This window comes from Rhinolophus hipposideros (genome assembly GCF_964194185.1).
Source record: "Rhinolophus hipposideros genome assembly, chromosome: 14".
Lineage (NCBI taxonomy): Eukaryota > Metazoa > Chordata > Mammalia > Chiroptera > Rhinolophidae > Rhinolophus > Rhinolophus hipposideros.
The window spans coordinates 19,971,707-19,989,113 of record NC_138060.1 but is presented as its reverse complement, the minus strand read 5'-3'; the positions used below and the strand labels follow the sequence as shown (position 1 = coordinate 19,989,113).

Here is a 17,407-nt window from a genome sequence, read left to right as displayed (position 1 = left end):
CCAAGGTCAGGAATAGCTACTCAAGAGCAGAAGTAGGACCCAATCCACATCTAATGCCAGCCAACAATCCTATCCACTGTGTTACAGTGACTCGATAAGCAAAATTCCCAGAAAGTGTATGCCTGCTGTTTGTACTTAGAATGACTAAAAGACAGTACACAGCTCGTACTTACATCCAAATGACCAATAGTCCAGTGCACAGTATCCCTTCACATGTGCACCGTGGAGCACTTAAATACAGCTGGGTAGTTAACAGTCATTCCTCTAATAAAATGAAAACCTACCAGCCATTATGACAGTCATTTCCATGAGGCGATAAGGAGTTATGCAAGGGCAGCATTGGAAAACAACCTCAACCACCAGCCTTCCCTGCAGGGATCTAACTGCAGAAAAGCTAATACAATTTTTAGTTGGTGTACTTGGTTTTCCAGAATATTCTAAAAGGCTCAGAACTGAAATCAACATAAAATTAAAGAAAGATATAATGAAAGCCCTAAAAGGCTTTCAAAAAATACTAAGACTAAGCAGTTGTTAAAAGCTCAGAAAATACCACAGGGGGGAAAGGTTAGAAATAAAAAAGATGGTACAGGCCCAGTGTGGCCCAGAGTGGGGATTAGGAACAGCAGAAACAACCTCCCAAAGGGTAGAAATAGGGCTAGAAATCTGGCCCAGAAACCCCCATCTAGAGCCTCTTCCCATAGAGAAAACAGCCAAGAAGCTCTTTCCACATAGATGTTCTCCCTTACCGGTCCCACGCCAAGTTCTCAGAAAATCACCGCAAAACCAAAGCTGCAGACAATTCAGCTTTAGGCAAGTGCTGCTGTTGAACCTTCGTTACACCTGCCTTTGTGAAAACGTCTCCTGACAAGCACAACTCACGTTAGCCACAGGAGGTTGAGGGTCTGGCTCCAATCTCGCTGGGCGCCCCCACTCAGGCATGCTCTACGGAAGGCCTCTCTGGCCAGGAAGATGGTAGTGGAATAAAGCAATGTTAGCCTATAAAGGAAAAACAGAAATCAGTAAGGGCTCTAGCTTTTTCATAGAGACAATTTTGGAGATTTTTCCAGCAACGGAGGAAAAAGTCTTGGTCAGAAATCACTGGTGGTGATGTAGAGGGCATTGAGTTCTCATAGAACCCCTCACTAGTCCAATCCATTTGGACTAAAGGGCTAGGAACCAAACAGGATACCTGAGTGTGAGCCTACAGAGAGTTACGCCTGGGATAGAAATTGCCACAGTGGTCCCAAGCCTGCAGGCTCTGTGGCTATAGGCAGAGGTGAGGCTCTGACCATAAGGAAAAGAAAAGGACAAGATACGACCACACACAGCAAGGGACCTCTTGGTCACCTTGAGCCTGGGACCCAACAGGCCCGTATGAGAGAAGCTGAGGCTCTACTGAGTGGAAGCAATGGCTGAAAGAATCTCAGGACAGGCAGAAATGCTGGCAGCCATTAGAGGCTGCTGCAACCCAGGTCAGAAAGGCTTGCCTCTGTACCCCGTAGGTGGGCAGCACCTAGGCAGACCCTCCTGCACCTTCGTGAGGGGTAGCTGAGGTTTCCCTTCCTCAATAGGCTGAGGCCCTAATGAAGCCAGAGTTGGGGTGGCCGAGGACTAAGTTTTCTGAGGTTGTCCAAGGATCATCCTGCTACCAGTGCTTCTATCCAACATTGCAAATAAGGAGACTGAACCACAAGCTAAGCAGGGGGTGGGCCAGACAAAGGCTATCAAAGCAGGGACCTTTCCATCTAGAGGAGACTAGATGAGTAGAGGCCCAAGCTGCTTTCAAGTCTTAGCACCTAAGAGGATTTGGCCCTCTTCCTTCCTGCTTTTAAAACAGTATTTCCCCAAGTATGGTCCCTGCTTCAGAATCACCCAAGGAGCTTGTCAAAATGCAGGTTCCTGAGTCCTTCCTCAGCCCTACCTAGGGCCAAGCTCCCCAGATGATTCCTTTGCCCATCAATGTTTGAGAGCCTTCACTAAGCTCGGAGGACAGAGCCAAGAGGAAAAGTATGGCAGGTATTAAGACATGACATGTGATCTGGAACACGCTGTCATGTTTATCAGGACGTGAAGATACACCTGCGAGGCAGAGCTATTCTGAGCACTCACATCACTTCATATACTTTTGTGTCATTTGTGAATACAGATTATATGTGGGTGTCCTGAACACACAAGAAGAGTGCAGAAAAAACAAACTGAGTCTAAAAGACAAAGCAAGTCAGCCGAGAGCCTCCAAGGAACCAATGACAGGACTCAAGCTCTCATCCCAGCTACCATTTTCCAATTACAAAATTCATGGAGGAAACCAAGGTAGCTATTCCGGCCCTGCAAGTACAACGTGCATCCCCATGCACTGGAGAGCTCTACTTCCTTCGCTGTCAGCAGGGCCAGAACAGAGAATTATACCTGAGATGCGGTTTGCAATGAATTACTCCCACTCCTCTCCTGGGTTCTAAGAACAGGCAAACTAGAACAGCTGGCAGAGAAATGGGCATGTGGAGGCTGCTAATGGAAAATGCTCCCTGGGTCCATTAAAAGCAACATTGCCTGTTCATTCCCCCACCCCAGCATGCTCCTCCTCGGCCCACTGCTAAAACACTCTGGATTCTAGTAAAGGTACATGCTTCTAAAATCCGAGAGCGACACACAGACACTGCGTTTGAAGAAAACCTGACTAGGGATGTGAGTTGTGGACAGTGCCAAGGCACATCCTTTCTTACCTTACATTCACTATGCCAATGATTTCTTTTGACAGGAAGCGAAGAATAAATGCATTCAAGACAAAGGTGATCAAGCGAAACAACACCTACAGAAAAAGAGGAAAACTACATAAGAATAAATTATGTTGGGAGTGTTAACTTTGCTGAAATGAAAATACTGCAGCTGCTCTTCCTAATGTAGTAACATACAACAGCTCTGCCTTAGACACTCTATCTAAAATGCTAAACCTGTCTGCATTTCTTCCAAAATGTCATTCCTTGGGGTCTCTTGCAACGCCTGGGCAATGGTCAAAGAACACATTAGTAAACCCTAATTTGCTGATGAGAGAGGGAGGCAGTGACAGATTCAGGGAATTTCTCTGGGTTCAAAGTCAGGCACTCTGGGAGTCAGAAAGAGAATTTTAGTGCTTCACATTGCCCCTCCCTCCAGCCTGTTTAGAAATAGCACACATTCAGCGAGTGGGAGGCTGCAGGGTACAGCACGCTCACTAGGAATCATGGGGGCTAATTTCTGTCTCTTCTCTGCCTAGTAATATCTGGGGATTCTGATAATGACATTTAATCCCTTTGAACTTCAGTTTTCTCAATTAGAAAACAGAAAAGGCTGTGTTTATTTACTGAATATTTTCTACTTTCCAGAGAGGAGTTGAAATGCCTTTTAAATGGGAACTGCAATAAGATAATATAAAATGGAGGGTGGGGGGAGACAGAGTCCACCTACTATTGCCATTTGAAAGGACTATATTCTGAGACTTTCAAACCTGTCAATTCAAGAAAACCACCATAGCAAAGAATTCTTCCCATGAGACAGAGAACAACAGGTTGCAATTAAATGGGGTTGCTAAATGGGGATGCTGGCTGGAGTGCAAGCCTCACTTAGGGAGAGTGACTCTCGCTCTACATCCTGGCAGTGACAGAGGTGTAACTCAAGTGCACTCGAAAGCAAATGACAAATCACTTCTATGTCAAGCACTCTCAAAGTTACCCATGAACAGCTGCAATCTGGAAGAGTCAATCAAAAAATGCCAATGAACCACTAAGCTCTGAAAAATTTCCGGGGAAAGGTGTGACCAGGGACAGTGCAGTTTAACACTGTCCCTGAGGTGTCACAGAGCAACAAGTTCTCCAAAGCCAAGATATCACAATCTTCACCCCTTTGGAGTCAAAAGTGACCTTGTGACCTTCTGAAAGTCTGTTGAAAGCTCTGTAGCTCTCCTTAGAAACATGCAGGTACATACATACATACACACCAAATTCTGTACTCAATTTTAGAGGTTTGAAGCCAATTCATTGAGCCATTAATGGAAAACACATTCAACTGGGTCTCAACTCACCATTTAACTGTTAGCCCCATCATCCTCTAATGTTTATAAGCCTCAATTTCCTCCTCTGTCAGATGAGGCTGCCTATCTCATAGGGTTGATAAGAAGGATCAAACAAGATTGTATCAGTCAAAGCATTTTTGAAAAATGCATACAAATGAAAGGCATTAATGCTTTCACCATGGCTGGCTCACAGACAGAATAAACTTAAATTTGTATGGATTACAATGTAACTGCAAAGCTACTACAAGTGTCTGCATTATAATTTGAGAAAGCACACTAGACTGAATTAACACACTCAAAAACCCTAAACATCATAGCTATTTTTAAAAAACCACATACATATATTTACGTTAAAGTCCAAGTTATCCTTGTCTAAGAAATTTAATGTTTCAGGCTTCTCCCTATCTCCTAATTGGCTTGAATAAAAGTTTGAGCTAATGAAGCTCTGAGGTTGGTCATGCTGCCTAGTGTTTGCTCCACATACGAAGACAAAGACGGACAACTAAATTCTCGAACTTCTTGCAACAATGTTGCTAACCTTTTTTGATATCAAGGGATTATTCATTATGAATTTGTACCAACTGGACAAACAGTTAACCAAGTTTACTATTTGGAGGTGCTGAAAAGGGTGTGTGAAAAAGTTAGATGACCTGAACTTTTCGCCAATTCATGGCTCTTGCATCATGACAATGCACCAGCTCACAGGGCACTGTCTATAAGGGAGTTTTTAGCCAGTAAACAAATAACTGTATTGGAACACCTGCCCTACTCACCTGATCTGGACCCCAATGACTTCTTTCTTTACCCAAAGATACAGGAAATATTGAAAGGAAGACATTTTGATGACATTCAGGACATCAAGGGTAATATGACGACAGCTCTGATGGCCACTCCAGAAAAAGAGTTCCAGAATTGCTTTGAAGGGTGGACTAGGCACTGGCATCGGTGCACAGCTTCCCAAGGGAAGGACTTTGAAGGTGACTGTAGTGATATTCAGCAATGAGATATGGAGCACTTTTTCTAAGATGAGTTCTCGAACTTAATTGTCCGACCTCACAGTGGCCCTTATTAGCAACAGTTTTCACTTAATTTTGTAAAGAAATTTAGTTTTTAAGAAACCTCATTCACATGTTAATTATTTAACCCTTAAAAGCAATCAGGTAAATGTACATGAAGCAAGTTAAGACTCAGAGCAAAGTGAGTTACCCAATGTCACACAGCAAGCAAGTGACACAGCTTGACCTTACAGAAAGGCCACCTGACTTTTAGTCCTGTGCATTTTCTGCTATGAGTTTTCTTTTTATGAAGCCAGTCTAGGTGGTAAGGTATCACCAAAGGTTGAACAATCAACACTGTGGATAGAGCACTGAATGCAAAAGTTATTTATGTTGTGAAATAGAAAAAAAAAAAAACCTAGGTAAACTTAGGATTCACCTAATTTAGGGTTAGGTAATTAAGTAATTAGGGTTAGCTGATGTTTAGTAAGGACGTATCTTGTGCAAGGCACTCTTCTACATGCTTTACGTAGATTATCTCATTTCATCCCTATAATGACCACTTAAAAAACTCTAATGATCATAATAAAAAACAGTTAACATTTATTAAGTACTTATAATGTGCCAAGCACATAACAAGCATTTCATCTAATCTCCTTAATGACACCATCAGGTTGCATTATTGTTCTCATCTAAGATGAGGAAAATTATGCTTCCAGAAGTCAAGAGATTTTCCCAAGGACAAGCATCTAGCAAGTGACAAGGCCCAAACTTGAACCCAGGTCCGTCTGGTTCTTCTCCTATCCTCCCTGTGAAACGCTGCCTCTCTGAAATGTGGAGGAAGGTGGGTTCAGGACTTTTGTAAGGAAGAGTTGAATGGGTCGAGAGTGAGACATAGAGAAACTGGGCCACTTGGTTTAGAATGACCAGCTCTAAGGGTTAAGAGAATGTTTAGATATCATTTGGACCAACTGTCAAGTATTGTATCTGTCAAATGATGAAATTAAGGCCAAAAGGGGGAAGTAACTGACCCAAGGTCACAACCAGAAGGAAGACACAGCCAACATTTACTAAGCGTATACTAAGAGCGAGGTACCCTGTTAAGTGCAATTATCTAAATAACCGCAATGTAGCCTAACAGCAACCCTATGAGCTAAGCGGTACTCTTACTAAGCCCGGTTTTTCGATGAGGAGCTGAGGCTTAGCAGGTCACTTGTCCTGGGTCATACAGCAAGAACATGGCAGGACCAGGATTTCAACTCAGGTCTGCCTGAGCCCAGGTCTCTGTTCTTAGCTATGCCATACTGTCTCTCTGAATTCAGTGGGCGTCAGACAGTTTGAGGAATGTGTTTAGGGGTAAGGGGTGGGGCATGGAGAAAAGGCACCCCTGGCCTTAAAATATATCAGATTCTAGAGCACCACAGGCGCCCCCTGACACCTGATCTAACTCTCCCCTACTGCCCTATGGGGACGATAGTTCTCAAAAGGAAGTGGCTTGTTTGCAATCTCCCAACCAGGATTGAACACAGGCTCCCAACTCCGGGCCCAGGTGCCCCGACTGCGGCGCCACCTCCTCCTGTAGAACCCCTCGGCGGAGGTGTCCACACTGCCAGCGTCTGCCCCATGCGGGATCCCCGCGAACCCCGGCTGCGGGACGGCCCGGGGCGGGCCAGGAAGACAGTACCTGCAGGAGCAGCCCGGAGGAGGCCAGCCGAGCCGCCTGGCCCAGGACCTCCTGGCTGCCCATAGATTACGCGACCCAGCTCCGTCACCAGGAAACGCCGCCGCCAGACGGCTTCGTCGCGAGAAGATAGCGTCACGGAGCAGCTCGCTCGCTGATTGGTGATTTGGGGACGGGAGGCGGGGCACGAGAAGTGAGGGCCCTTTAAGCGGCCGAGTTGTGACACGTAGGTGTTCCTGCGCCTTATTTCCTCTACCTTTTTGTATAGTTTGTTCGCTTTCTTGTGCCTCTGCCTACCTGTCCCAAAGAAGTGAAATAGTGACCGGTACGAAAAAACGTTGAAGTAGCCAAAGGCCCTTCTTTGAGACTCTCAGCCTCCCACCCCCAAAATACCAACTTCCCTGACTTCATTAATAAGGTTCTTGCCATTAGGCCTTTGCCTGCAAAATCGCATCTACAACCCCCCCAAATCGGGCCGGCCAGGTATTGACCTAACTTTACAGAGAAAGAATTGAGGACCAGAAGTTACACACAGCCTTTTAACGTGTGTGGTTTTGTGTCATGCTGAGGATTGGGCCCGCTTGTCATGGACGAGGAAGGTGAGACTTGGACATGTGAAGGGACCCGTTCATAGCTGCACGTCTTGTGCCTCGTGGAGCCGATCCCGGGCTCCTGGTGGGAAACTTCTCTTGCCTGCATGCACCAGTTGTGAGGAAAAAGCAGAAGAATGGACAGGAAGTGCTTTGTAAAATGTAAAGCACCCAACACACACAATCAGCTGTTCTCATTATCTGCTATGCAGATCTGCTGTGCAGAAGCTTCCCGAATCTCTTTTAGGCCTTTCATGATTTGACCCCAACCTACCTTCTCCAACACCTTTTTCATGCAATCACTGTCCTTTCCCAACACACTGTAGGCTCTAGCCATTCAGAGCCCTTTCCGTTCCTCCATAGGCTCTGTCTCTTCGGGCTCTGCTCCTGCTGCCCTCTCCGGCCAAAGTACCTTCCCTCATGGCACTCCCACCTGGACACCCACCCCCACTGTCCTGAGCACCGCAGTCAGCTCCTGCTGTGGACGGAATGCTTATGTCTTCCCAACATTCTTAGGTTGAAGCTCTAATCCCCAGTGTGTTGGTATTTGAAGGTGGGGCCTTTGAGAGGTAATTATGTCATGAGAGTGGAGCCCTCAATGATTGGGGTTAGTGCCCTTAAAAGAAGAGAAAAAAGAGAGATGAACTCTCTCCACCACGTGAGGGTGGCAACAAGAAGACAGCCCTCTTCACACCAGGAAGAGGACTCTCACCAGAAACTGAATTAGCCGGCACTTTATCTTAGAATCCCCAGCCTCCAGAACTGCAAGACATAAGTTCCTGTTGCTTAAGCCACCCAGTCTATGGTATTCTGTTACAACTGCCTGCGCAAACTAAGACCACACCGGTATAGTACTTTGTAACCCTTTAATAGCTTTTAGCACAGTCTGCTTTGCAATGAAGAGACTAAAATAGGTGACTGTCTAAACAGCTATGAGCTCCAAGAAGGCAGGAGTGAAGCCCATCTGGCTTTGCTTCGTGTGACAATGGCAGAGAAAGTTCCCAGGACTCCCATAAATTCCTCCTGACCTGTTACTGCTGCTACTGTTGCTGGAAACAAATGATGGGGCTCAAGACCTAGATACTCCCCCACCCCCACCTTGCCAGATTAATCAAGCTCTGTCTTATGGTGGAGGTTCAGAATGTGAGCTTTTGACTATCAGAAACCTCATTCTATTACTAACCTGGTGACCTCAGGATGCTTAACTATTAAATAGGGGATATTATCTGTCCTGTGAGGGTAATCATAAGGGTTAAAGTAGACAAAAGTCTGGCCCTTGAGGAGTTTAAATTCTAGTGAAAGGGAGACTGAAAAAAATCCTAGCAAACAAACAATAAAATGTCACATAGTGATAAGTGCTATGAAAGAATGAAATCAGAGAAGGTAATAGGGACTCTTGGAGGGGGAGAGAGGGGTGCTGTTCTGAAAAGCAGAGCCAACTGGGCACCCACCTGGGAGAGGAATGTATCTAAAGAGGAGAGCAAAGCATTCAGCTTCAGGGCTGAGATGCCCAAGACCAAGGACCTTGGGCTGGCAGGTGAGCTAGGCTCTTGCTTCCTTTATCCCCAGCCAAGCAACTGCCTCTTCCACAGCTCATCCCTGGAGCAGAACCAGCCAAGAGCTCTTCACGTACATATACTCCTAACCCTGGGCATCCAGGTGAGCTGGTCTGGGAGAGACAAGGGGATCATTTCACTGGGGGCAAAGAAGCCAAAAGGAAATTCTCTAAGCTAAGTGCAAAGGGCATAGCCTCCAGGAGTCCAGGGTACAGACACTGAAGGGCTCCTGGGCAAGAAGTCATGGGTCTTTTTCTCTCATTTTGAAAGTTAGTATTTAGCAAGGAGAGACTGAGAAGGCACTTTATGCCCAGAACCCTGCTGGGTGCTGGGGTGGGCGGGAGAGGAGGAATGGTGACAGAGTCAGTGAGCACCGACCAGTGACTCCATGTCAGACACCGGTCTGAGCACTGTATTTCTTCATCCTCTCAAGAGCCCATGAAGTAAGTATTACAGATAAGGAAACTGAGGCACAAAGATGTTATGTAACTCATCCAAGGCCGTTCAGCTAGGGAGTGGTCAAGCTGGTATTTGAATCCAGTTGCTTTTTGACTCCAAATGCTAAGAGTGATGTTCCTGCCCTCAAAAAGCTTCTGGTCCTGAGGGAACCCTAAGAGTTCCCATTTCTAAACCACAGAGAACATATGTGGCACTTAAGGGAGTGGACTCTGGGAGGGCTGCAGTGGCTGAGTTGCAGTGGGTTTGGAGGCTTCCTCTGCCCCCCTGCCAAGCCTCTCCAAAGGCCTTGCCTCTGTGGCGGTATTGGCACCAACAGGGCATGGCACACTCCACAGTCTTTGTGTGGAGGCCCAAGTTCAGGACTGGTGAGCCGTAGCACACTGGTTGTGGCCTGCTCTGAATAGCCTGCAAACTAAAAATAGTCTTTCCATGTTTACACGGTTGGGGGAGAAGTCAAAAGAAGACTATTTCATGACACATAAAAATTCTATGAAATTCAAATTTCAGTGAATCTGAATTCAGAAATTTGAAATTCAAATTTCAAATTTCAATAAAGTTTTATCAGAACATAGCCACATCTACCCATTTGTTTATATACTGTCTACAAGTACTGTCTTGCCACAATATCAGAATAATTTAGCCCCCAAAGCTGAAAATATTTATTAATGGCCTTTTACAGAAAACGTTTTCCAATCATCATGATCACCATTGAGCCCAAGTACCTGACACGCAGTAGACACTTCAATATTGAATAGCTAAATGCATGGATAAATGAATAATGAAGGACTAGGAAAGGAAGAAAAACAAATAAGAAGGGCTGTTTCCTGGGGGTCACCTGGTTCGGGAGCAAGTGATCCTTGGAGAACACCAGACCATAACTGGTGATCACTGAAGGAACTGTTTCTCCAGGCTTCCCCCCTCCCTCCTACTTTTGTGCCAGGTGGCTTCCTTGCCAAGGAAAACTGACCTGAGCTGGCTATTTTATTACAAAGCTGGAGGGAGTGCCAGGGCTGACGCCAAGCCATTTAGGCTCCCAGGGCAGCGGGGCAGGGCGGGAGGCTGCCAGCAGGCCAGGAGGCAGTGTGGAAGCTACGGCAAGCAGGACCTCAGCTGGGTGGAGGCAGGAGAGCTGGGCACAGTCCCGTACACCAGCTACTAGGTGGCGAGGCATATTGGGTGAGGGTCCCACCCTACCAAGTCTGCCCAGCTGGAGGACCTTTAACAGGGTCCCTTCCTGTGAGAGAACCTCAAAGCTCTGCCCACTCAGAAGTTGCTGGGCATGAGAACATGGCTGTGCTAATAGTCCACGTTTGTGGAGGTTGCATAGACACTTCATTTACCTGATTTCATTTTACTCCAATCGCAGTAAAAGGCACTATTATTATCCCCATTTTACAGACCAGGAGACTGAGGCTCAGTGAGGTTAAAGGACTTGCCTAAGGGCTAGTAAATGGTGGTGCCAGAATTTCCGCTGGGTAGTGTGACTGTCAGACCCTTAACCAGGACTGAACCAGTGTTCATTGGTAATGCTGATTCCTTGGCTCCACCTCAGCAGTTCTGATTCAGGAAGGCTGTGCTGGGCCTAGGAATCTACATTAACCCATACCCTGGGGGGTTCTAATACCTGGACCAAGATATGAGAAGCACTGCCTAAGGGCAGATCTTCAGGCACATTGGAAAATTTGCCTCCTTCTGTGGGCTGGAAGAGTCTGTCTGTGTAAAGCAGGCAAAGTAAGTCCTGAGGTCTGCCCCCAGGCCTTTCCTGCCTGCAAGGGGTCTTGTTTTCAGGATTGGGGTTTGGATCAGCGGTCAGGGCAGCAGGAGCTGGAGGCAGGGCCTGTGTGAGGGCCTTGTGGGGGTTCTGTGGCAGGAAGGGTGTACCGTGCAGTCCTCGAGTCCCAGGGTTTGTCCATGGGTTGGGGGTGAGCAAGCACAGGGGCCTGGTTTTGCTGACTCCTCTGGGCATTGATGTGTGCAGAGGCATGAGAGTAAGCTGCAATGCCCTCCCATCAGCCTGGTTCATTTCATTGCAGCCTCTATTCTAGAACCACTGTCCTGTGCTGGGCAGAGGATGAGCGAATGAGCCACAATCACTGCCCCCTGAGAGCTTGGCGTCCCTCTCAGAGAGAACATGAGAGTGATACCAGGACAACTGAGGTGGAGATACATGGTTAAGGGGAATTCAGGGGTGGGGGACAGATTTTTCTGGCTGGGGCATTAGGGGAGCTTTCCTGAAGGGGCTGTTTTTGAGCCACACCTTAAAGGGCAGAGGGCTTGGCCAAAACAGAAGGACATGCCGGGCAGAAAGAACAGAGAAGGGAACTTGCCGAGCCTGTTGGAGGCCGCAGGAATTGTCTTTGACTACCCTGGAGTGCAGAAGTTCTTCCATCTGTCCGTGGCCAGTGCCAGGCTGGTGGAGTGGCCCTGAAAAGAACAGCAAGTTCATGGATGTGGACATGCATGTGTGAATGAATACAAATTCAGGAACATGTGTTCACCTGCATGGGGAACGTGAGTGTGCATTTGCCAGGGTGAGGCCTATTTGCCAGGGTCTGCCTTCAGATTTAGAAAGTCTATGGATGGGTGCATGTGTACGTGCATGTGCATGGATACGTGCTTGTGAGGTTCATTTGTATGGATGGGAAAGTGTGAATGTCAAATCGCATGCAAAGCATGCAATGGGTGAACACGGAGGGGTATGAAGGTGCACATCCATGCAAGTACACAGATATGTGTGCTGCTCTGGGGGTCAGCCTTCAGGCTTTCTGATTCTGGGTCCATGGCCCCCATAGTGTAATAATGGTTGATATTGTGTCAGGCCGCCACTTTCCATACATCACCTCAATTGTTAATAATTCTCTCCTCAATCTTATGAGGTGGGTTTATAATACTTATATAATAATCTTATGAGTTATTATCCCCAGTTTACAGATGAAGAAACTTAGGCTCAGAAAAGTAAAGTGACTTGCTCAAGGTTACCCAGTTAATAAGGAGCAGAGCTGGGATTGAGCCCAGGCTGTCAGACCTCAGAGGCCCCCCTTTACCATGTCCCACAAGCTGCTTCTCAGCAATTCAAAAATCTCCTGGTGAGGAAATGCACACTCACGGCTGGTCTGGACCTCGCACTGACACCCAGGGTTTCTCACATGCTAGAGAGGAAGGGACTCTCCCTGGGGCCTGGCTCTCAGGATCCAAGGCTACACATGTGGAAAGGTCACACAGAGGTGAAACGGAGCAGTCCTCGTTTATCCAAAGCCCCAAAGAATTTGGGCCAGAGCCCACAGAGGCCTCTAGCCTGAGCACATGTGGTCCTTCCTGCCTTTGGAACAGCAGCCCTGCATGGAGAATTGCCCCAGACTCTCCGGGGCCAGCTTCTTGATCTCAGCCTGGGGACCAGAGTGGAGCTGGGAACAGAGCAGATCCTCGCTGGGCACTGACAGCCGTTAGCTGCTGCAGCACCACCAAATTGCATTCCTGTCTTTCTTCTTTCATTGAGGTCTCAAGTGCCATGTAAACAAGTCAAAACCAACAATGATGGTAACAACAGCCACAACAAAACGGGTCTCATGGAATTCTTTTCCTCAGCATTTGGAAATGGACTGATCTAAGTTCAAATGCCTTTTGGAATCTGATGTCTTTTGCATCTGGATTCTTTTGCTTAGCATAATGTTTTTGAGAGTCATCCATGTTGTGGCATGTATTATGCATTCCTTTTTATGATTAGAGTGTTTCATTTTATGGGTCAACCACATTGTGTTTATCAGTTGATGGCCATTTGAGTTGTTTCCACTTTTTGGGTTACTATGAATAATGCTGCTAGAACATTTGAGTACAGATTTTTGTGTGGATGCATGTTTTCAACTCTCTTGGGTATGTACCTAAGAGTGGGATGGCTGGGTCTTGTGGTAACTCTCTGATAAATCATTTGAGGAATTGCCAGTGTTTTCACAGTGGCTGCACCATTTTGCTCTCCCAGCAGCACAGTATGAGGGTTCCAATTTCTCCACATACTCTCCAATAGTGATTATTGTCCATATTTTTTATCATAACCATCCTACTGGGTATGAAATGATATCTCATTGTGGTTTTGACTTATTTCCCTAATGACTAATGATGCCAATGCTGAGAGTCTTTTCACGTGCTTATTGACCATTTTTATATCTTTTTGGTGGCGTGTCTATTCAAATCCTTTGCCCATTTTTAAATTCTTTTTATTTTAGCCAACATTTACTGAGCACCTACTGTGTGCTGACATACTGAGGGATGGGAAGTTGGCACATAGAGCCAGGAACTCTGCTTGAGACATGAAGGCTTGCCCTCCTCTGCCTCCCAGGGCTGTTACACAGGATCGTGTGTGAAGGAAGAGACACTGCTCAAAAAGGGGACAAGGCACAGAATGAATAAGGGCCTCAGGATTCAGAGGCTCTGTCTGTACAATGCACCCTCTCAGGGGCCTGCCCTGCCCATTGGCTGCCCTGCCACACCTGACACAATTGGAATCAATATCTGGCAGCCAGAAACTGACTGGGCATGGCAGCCACTCAGGTCATTAACCAGGCAGGCATCCCCTAGATAAGCACCCTCAGAGTGTCCCAATTTAAACCTGCCCCCCAACCAGGGCCAGCCACACAGTCCCCAGTCATTTCCAGGCAGCTTTGGAGGGTGAATGCTGGAGACAGTGAGGCTGCTGGGGACTGAGCAACAGGGAGACAGAAGGACCCTGCCCTACCCCAACTGCTGTGTGTCTTATGCATGTCCCTTGACCTCTCTGAACCTCAGTTCTCTTATCTGTGAAATGGGAGAATAATAATAAAATGTCTTGAGGTGGTTCTAAAGCTGAAATGGAATGATGCACACTGTATACAGGTTTATAGAGGACTTTATACAGGTTGGAGCAGAGGAAATGTTCACCAAATATGATTCAGATTGTTTTTGTCATCTGAAAACTGAGAGGGACAGGATGATCTATAAAAGACTGACTCCCTTATAGAAAAGAAAGGTGATAGGAGTCATGGCAGCTTTAGGTCGGGTGAAAGGAGCAAAGAGGGGTGCCAGAATCCTTCAGCTCCAGCTACCTTTATGGGGAGCAGCCACCCTGAGTTCAGGGTTACCCAAAAAGGACTTCAGAGACAACATCCCTGGCTTGGGCAACTAGACCATCCCAGGAAGCCCTCTGGCCTCTGTGGTTCTCCCGTCACCATCCTGACTTTGCTTCAGCCCTCCCAGCTCGTGTCACAGCAGCCAGGAGCCTTCTCACTGATCTGCCGAGCTCATGGCTGAGGGGAAATATGTTTCCAGATAGGGTGAAAATAGATCCTTCTCCAAATATGCTCATCGTGGCTAAGAAAAATAAATAGAACCAAAAGGGAAAAGACAACAGGGAACAGCCATCTGATGAGGCCAGCCCTGGGCGGTTCTGGAGGGACAAGCTGCTGGATGGGCGGGGGTTGGGCTTGTGCAACAGAAGGGTGTGTGTGAATGTGTGTGTGAGTGTGTGCATATGTGTGTGACTGATGAGTTTATGCATGAGTGAGCATGAGTGACAATAAATGTGTACATGTGTATGAGTGTCAGGTATAAATGGGTGAGTGGCTATGTGTGAGTATGAGTATATGCCTGTATGAGTGTGTGTGAGCATGTGTATGAGAGATTGTGTAGTACACATGTGTGAGCATGAGTGGTGCAAGTGAGTGCATATATGACAGTGTGCAAATGAGTGTGTAAGCATATACGAGTGCAAATATATGTGACTGTGTTCATTCGAGTGTATATGTGTGAATGTGTGAGTAAGCATCTGTGTGAGAGTGGGTATGCGTGTGAGTATATCTAAGAATCTATGAGTACATATATGTGTGAGTGTTCACCTATATTGTGTGATGTACGCATGTCAGCAAGTATACACGAGTGTGTACATAAAGGTGTAATAGTGTGTGTGTGCAGATTGCATGTGTGAGTGCACACGTGAGTGTGTGTGAGATTGTGTGTGTGAATGTGTGTGTACATGTGCTCCTGTGCCAGGGGTGCTGTAAGTTACGTGCTGTGAGAGACAGCCCCAAGGGAAGGGAGAATTCTCTGGGCTTAGTCACTCATGGCCCACACAGCCAATCCAAGAACATATTTCAAAATAGACCGAGTTGCATTTGTCATGGTGATTTCCTGCTACCTGCTGGCTGAGGAGGCTTCTGATTGTCACAGAGTGGCAGAGACGTCTCAGAGGCATAGAATGTTGGAACCTAGAAGAGTCTTGGAGCTCCTCTCCCCAAAGACTTCAGGGTACATATGGGGAGACTCAGACCCAGGATCACACAACTGCTAGGGGCAGAAATGGGTTTTGAACTCAGGCTTTCTGAATCTCTGTCCAGTATTGTTCTTGTACGTCTCACGAGGATATACCTTCTGCCTCCCTGGTCATTCGTTCAGCACATGTTTGCCGAGTACCTATAAGTGCTAGGCACCAAACTCAGTGCTGAGACAAAAACAAGGACCTTGCCTCAAAGAACATTCCTCTCAGCATGGAGAGGTAGACTGTAAGCCAATAACCAAGTTGCTAAGATAATTCCAGGTCCTGTTAAGTGCTTTGAAGTCAGGAAGGCAAGGAGATGTGACCTGGAGGCGTACTTCAAAATGGTGGTCAGGGAGGGCCTCTGCAGAGTGGCTGGGGCTGAGGCCAGGGTAGGGGAACCAGCTCCTCACAGCTGGGTGTCCAGACCTATTTCTTAATCGACCTTGTAGGGGCAGGTGGAGCTGTCAGAGTGTCACAGGTCAGGAAGCCTCAGCCTCTCCCCTAATCCAATTCTGACAGGAAGTGATGGAGAAAACCCTGCTTCCCATGGGGACTGCAGGAAACCTTCCTCAGGGAAGGCCAAATTGGGAAGATGCTGGGGCCTTCGGGAACCCTCACCCACCACTCATGCCCTGAAACTCTGGTCCAACCCTCACAAAAATAATAGTTACTGTTAAATAACAGTAACTCCTGATGTTAGTTAAGCACTTAGCACGTACCAGGCTCATACCAGGTGCTTCAGGTATATGATTGCATTTAACCTCTTCAACATACCTTAGGAAATGGGCACTGATGTCACTCCCATTTTATAGGTGAGGAAAGGGAGGACCTGTTGAAGTAACTTGCACAAGGTCATACCACCAGGAAGGGACAGAACTGCCACTTACAGCCAGGTCTTTGTGACCCCAAAGGCCACAGCCGCTGAGGACCCCAGCCCTCCTGCTTGCCTGACCTTCACATCTCACTGATATGGGAGCTACTAGATGCCCTGGTCCCCAGGGAACATTCTGCCTTCCCTTGGAGCTCCTACTGACTCAAGCCTCGTGACCTGCCATGTAGCCCTGCATTATACCGTCATTTGCAAGGCCATGCAAGGCCAATATCATTGTCCTAATAGCCCCTACTGTGTGCCAGAAACACTGGCACCACAGTCTTCACAAGAACTCCTCAAGGTCAGGATTATGTATCTCATCTTACAGCTGAGAAGATAAAGAGACTGGCTCAAGGTCAGGCAACTGTAGAAGGGGGGTGGGTAACCTGACCCCAGAGCCTGATAGCTCCCATGCCTTCCCACAGGGTGCTGGTGAAGAGCTCAGCCTGCTTCAAGATCAGTGACTCCCTCCCACCACCAGCCTTGACCTATGCAGAGCTCAAGTTCATGCCTCAGCAATGCTGCAAATGACAGAAAATCCCCGAGCTCTGTGGTCACTCAAACACTTGAAACACTTAATGTTGAAATGGTGAATGCCAATGGTTCTCCACATTTATACCTCAGAACTGTGAGGGAAGAAATGTAAAATAATACAGCTCCATCTTACTTCAGGGACCCTGGGCAAGTGACTTAACCCTTCAGGGCCTCGAGTTTCCCATCTGTAAAATGGGGTTATATAATATTGTAATACCCACCTCACATGTTTGGAGTTAGGTAAAAAAGGTTTGGATTTAAGAAAGATTTGTAGGTCACTTGGTTGATTGAGCATTGGCCTCAAGGCTCTGAGGGGCTGGTGCTATTTGGAGTCTAGATGGTGGGGGTGGAGATTTCAACTTCTTGGGTTTTCAGGGACTTGCCCATAGGGCC

General features: G+C 47.0%; 1 protein-coding gene across 3 annotated transcripts in view; it reads right to left on the bottom strand.

The window, feature by feature from the left end:
- Window positions 1-6,829, bottom strand: part of RFT1 (RFT1 glycolipid translocator homolog) — a 43,244-nt gene extending 36,415 nt beyond the window's left edge. For 2 of the 3 annotated variants that reach the window (XR_013994935.1, XM_081073443.1), the window contains exons 1-3: window positions 6,725-6,829; window positions 2,721-2,806; window positions 880-996 (exon numbers count right to left, since the gene is read on the bottom strand). Coding sequence is in view for 1 of the 3 variants with exons in the window: in XM_081073443.1 (XP_080929569.1) it covers window positions 880-996; window positions 2,721-2,806; window positions 6,725-6,787 (266 nt within the window). In the remaining 2 variants the exon portion in view is untranslated. Of the gene's footprint in view, window positions 1-746; window positions 997-2,720; window positions 2,807-6,724 lie in introns of all 3 variants that reach the window. The other variant, XM_081073444.1, reaches the window with a different exon arrangement.
- Between the last annotated feature and the right edge of the window lie 10,578 nt (window positions 6,830-17,407).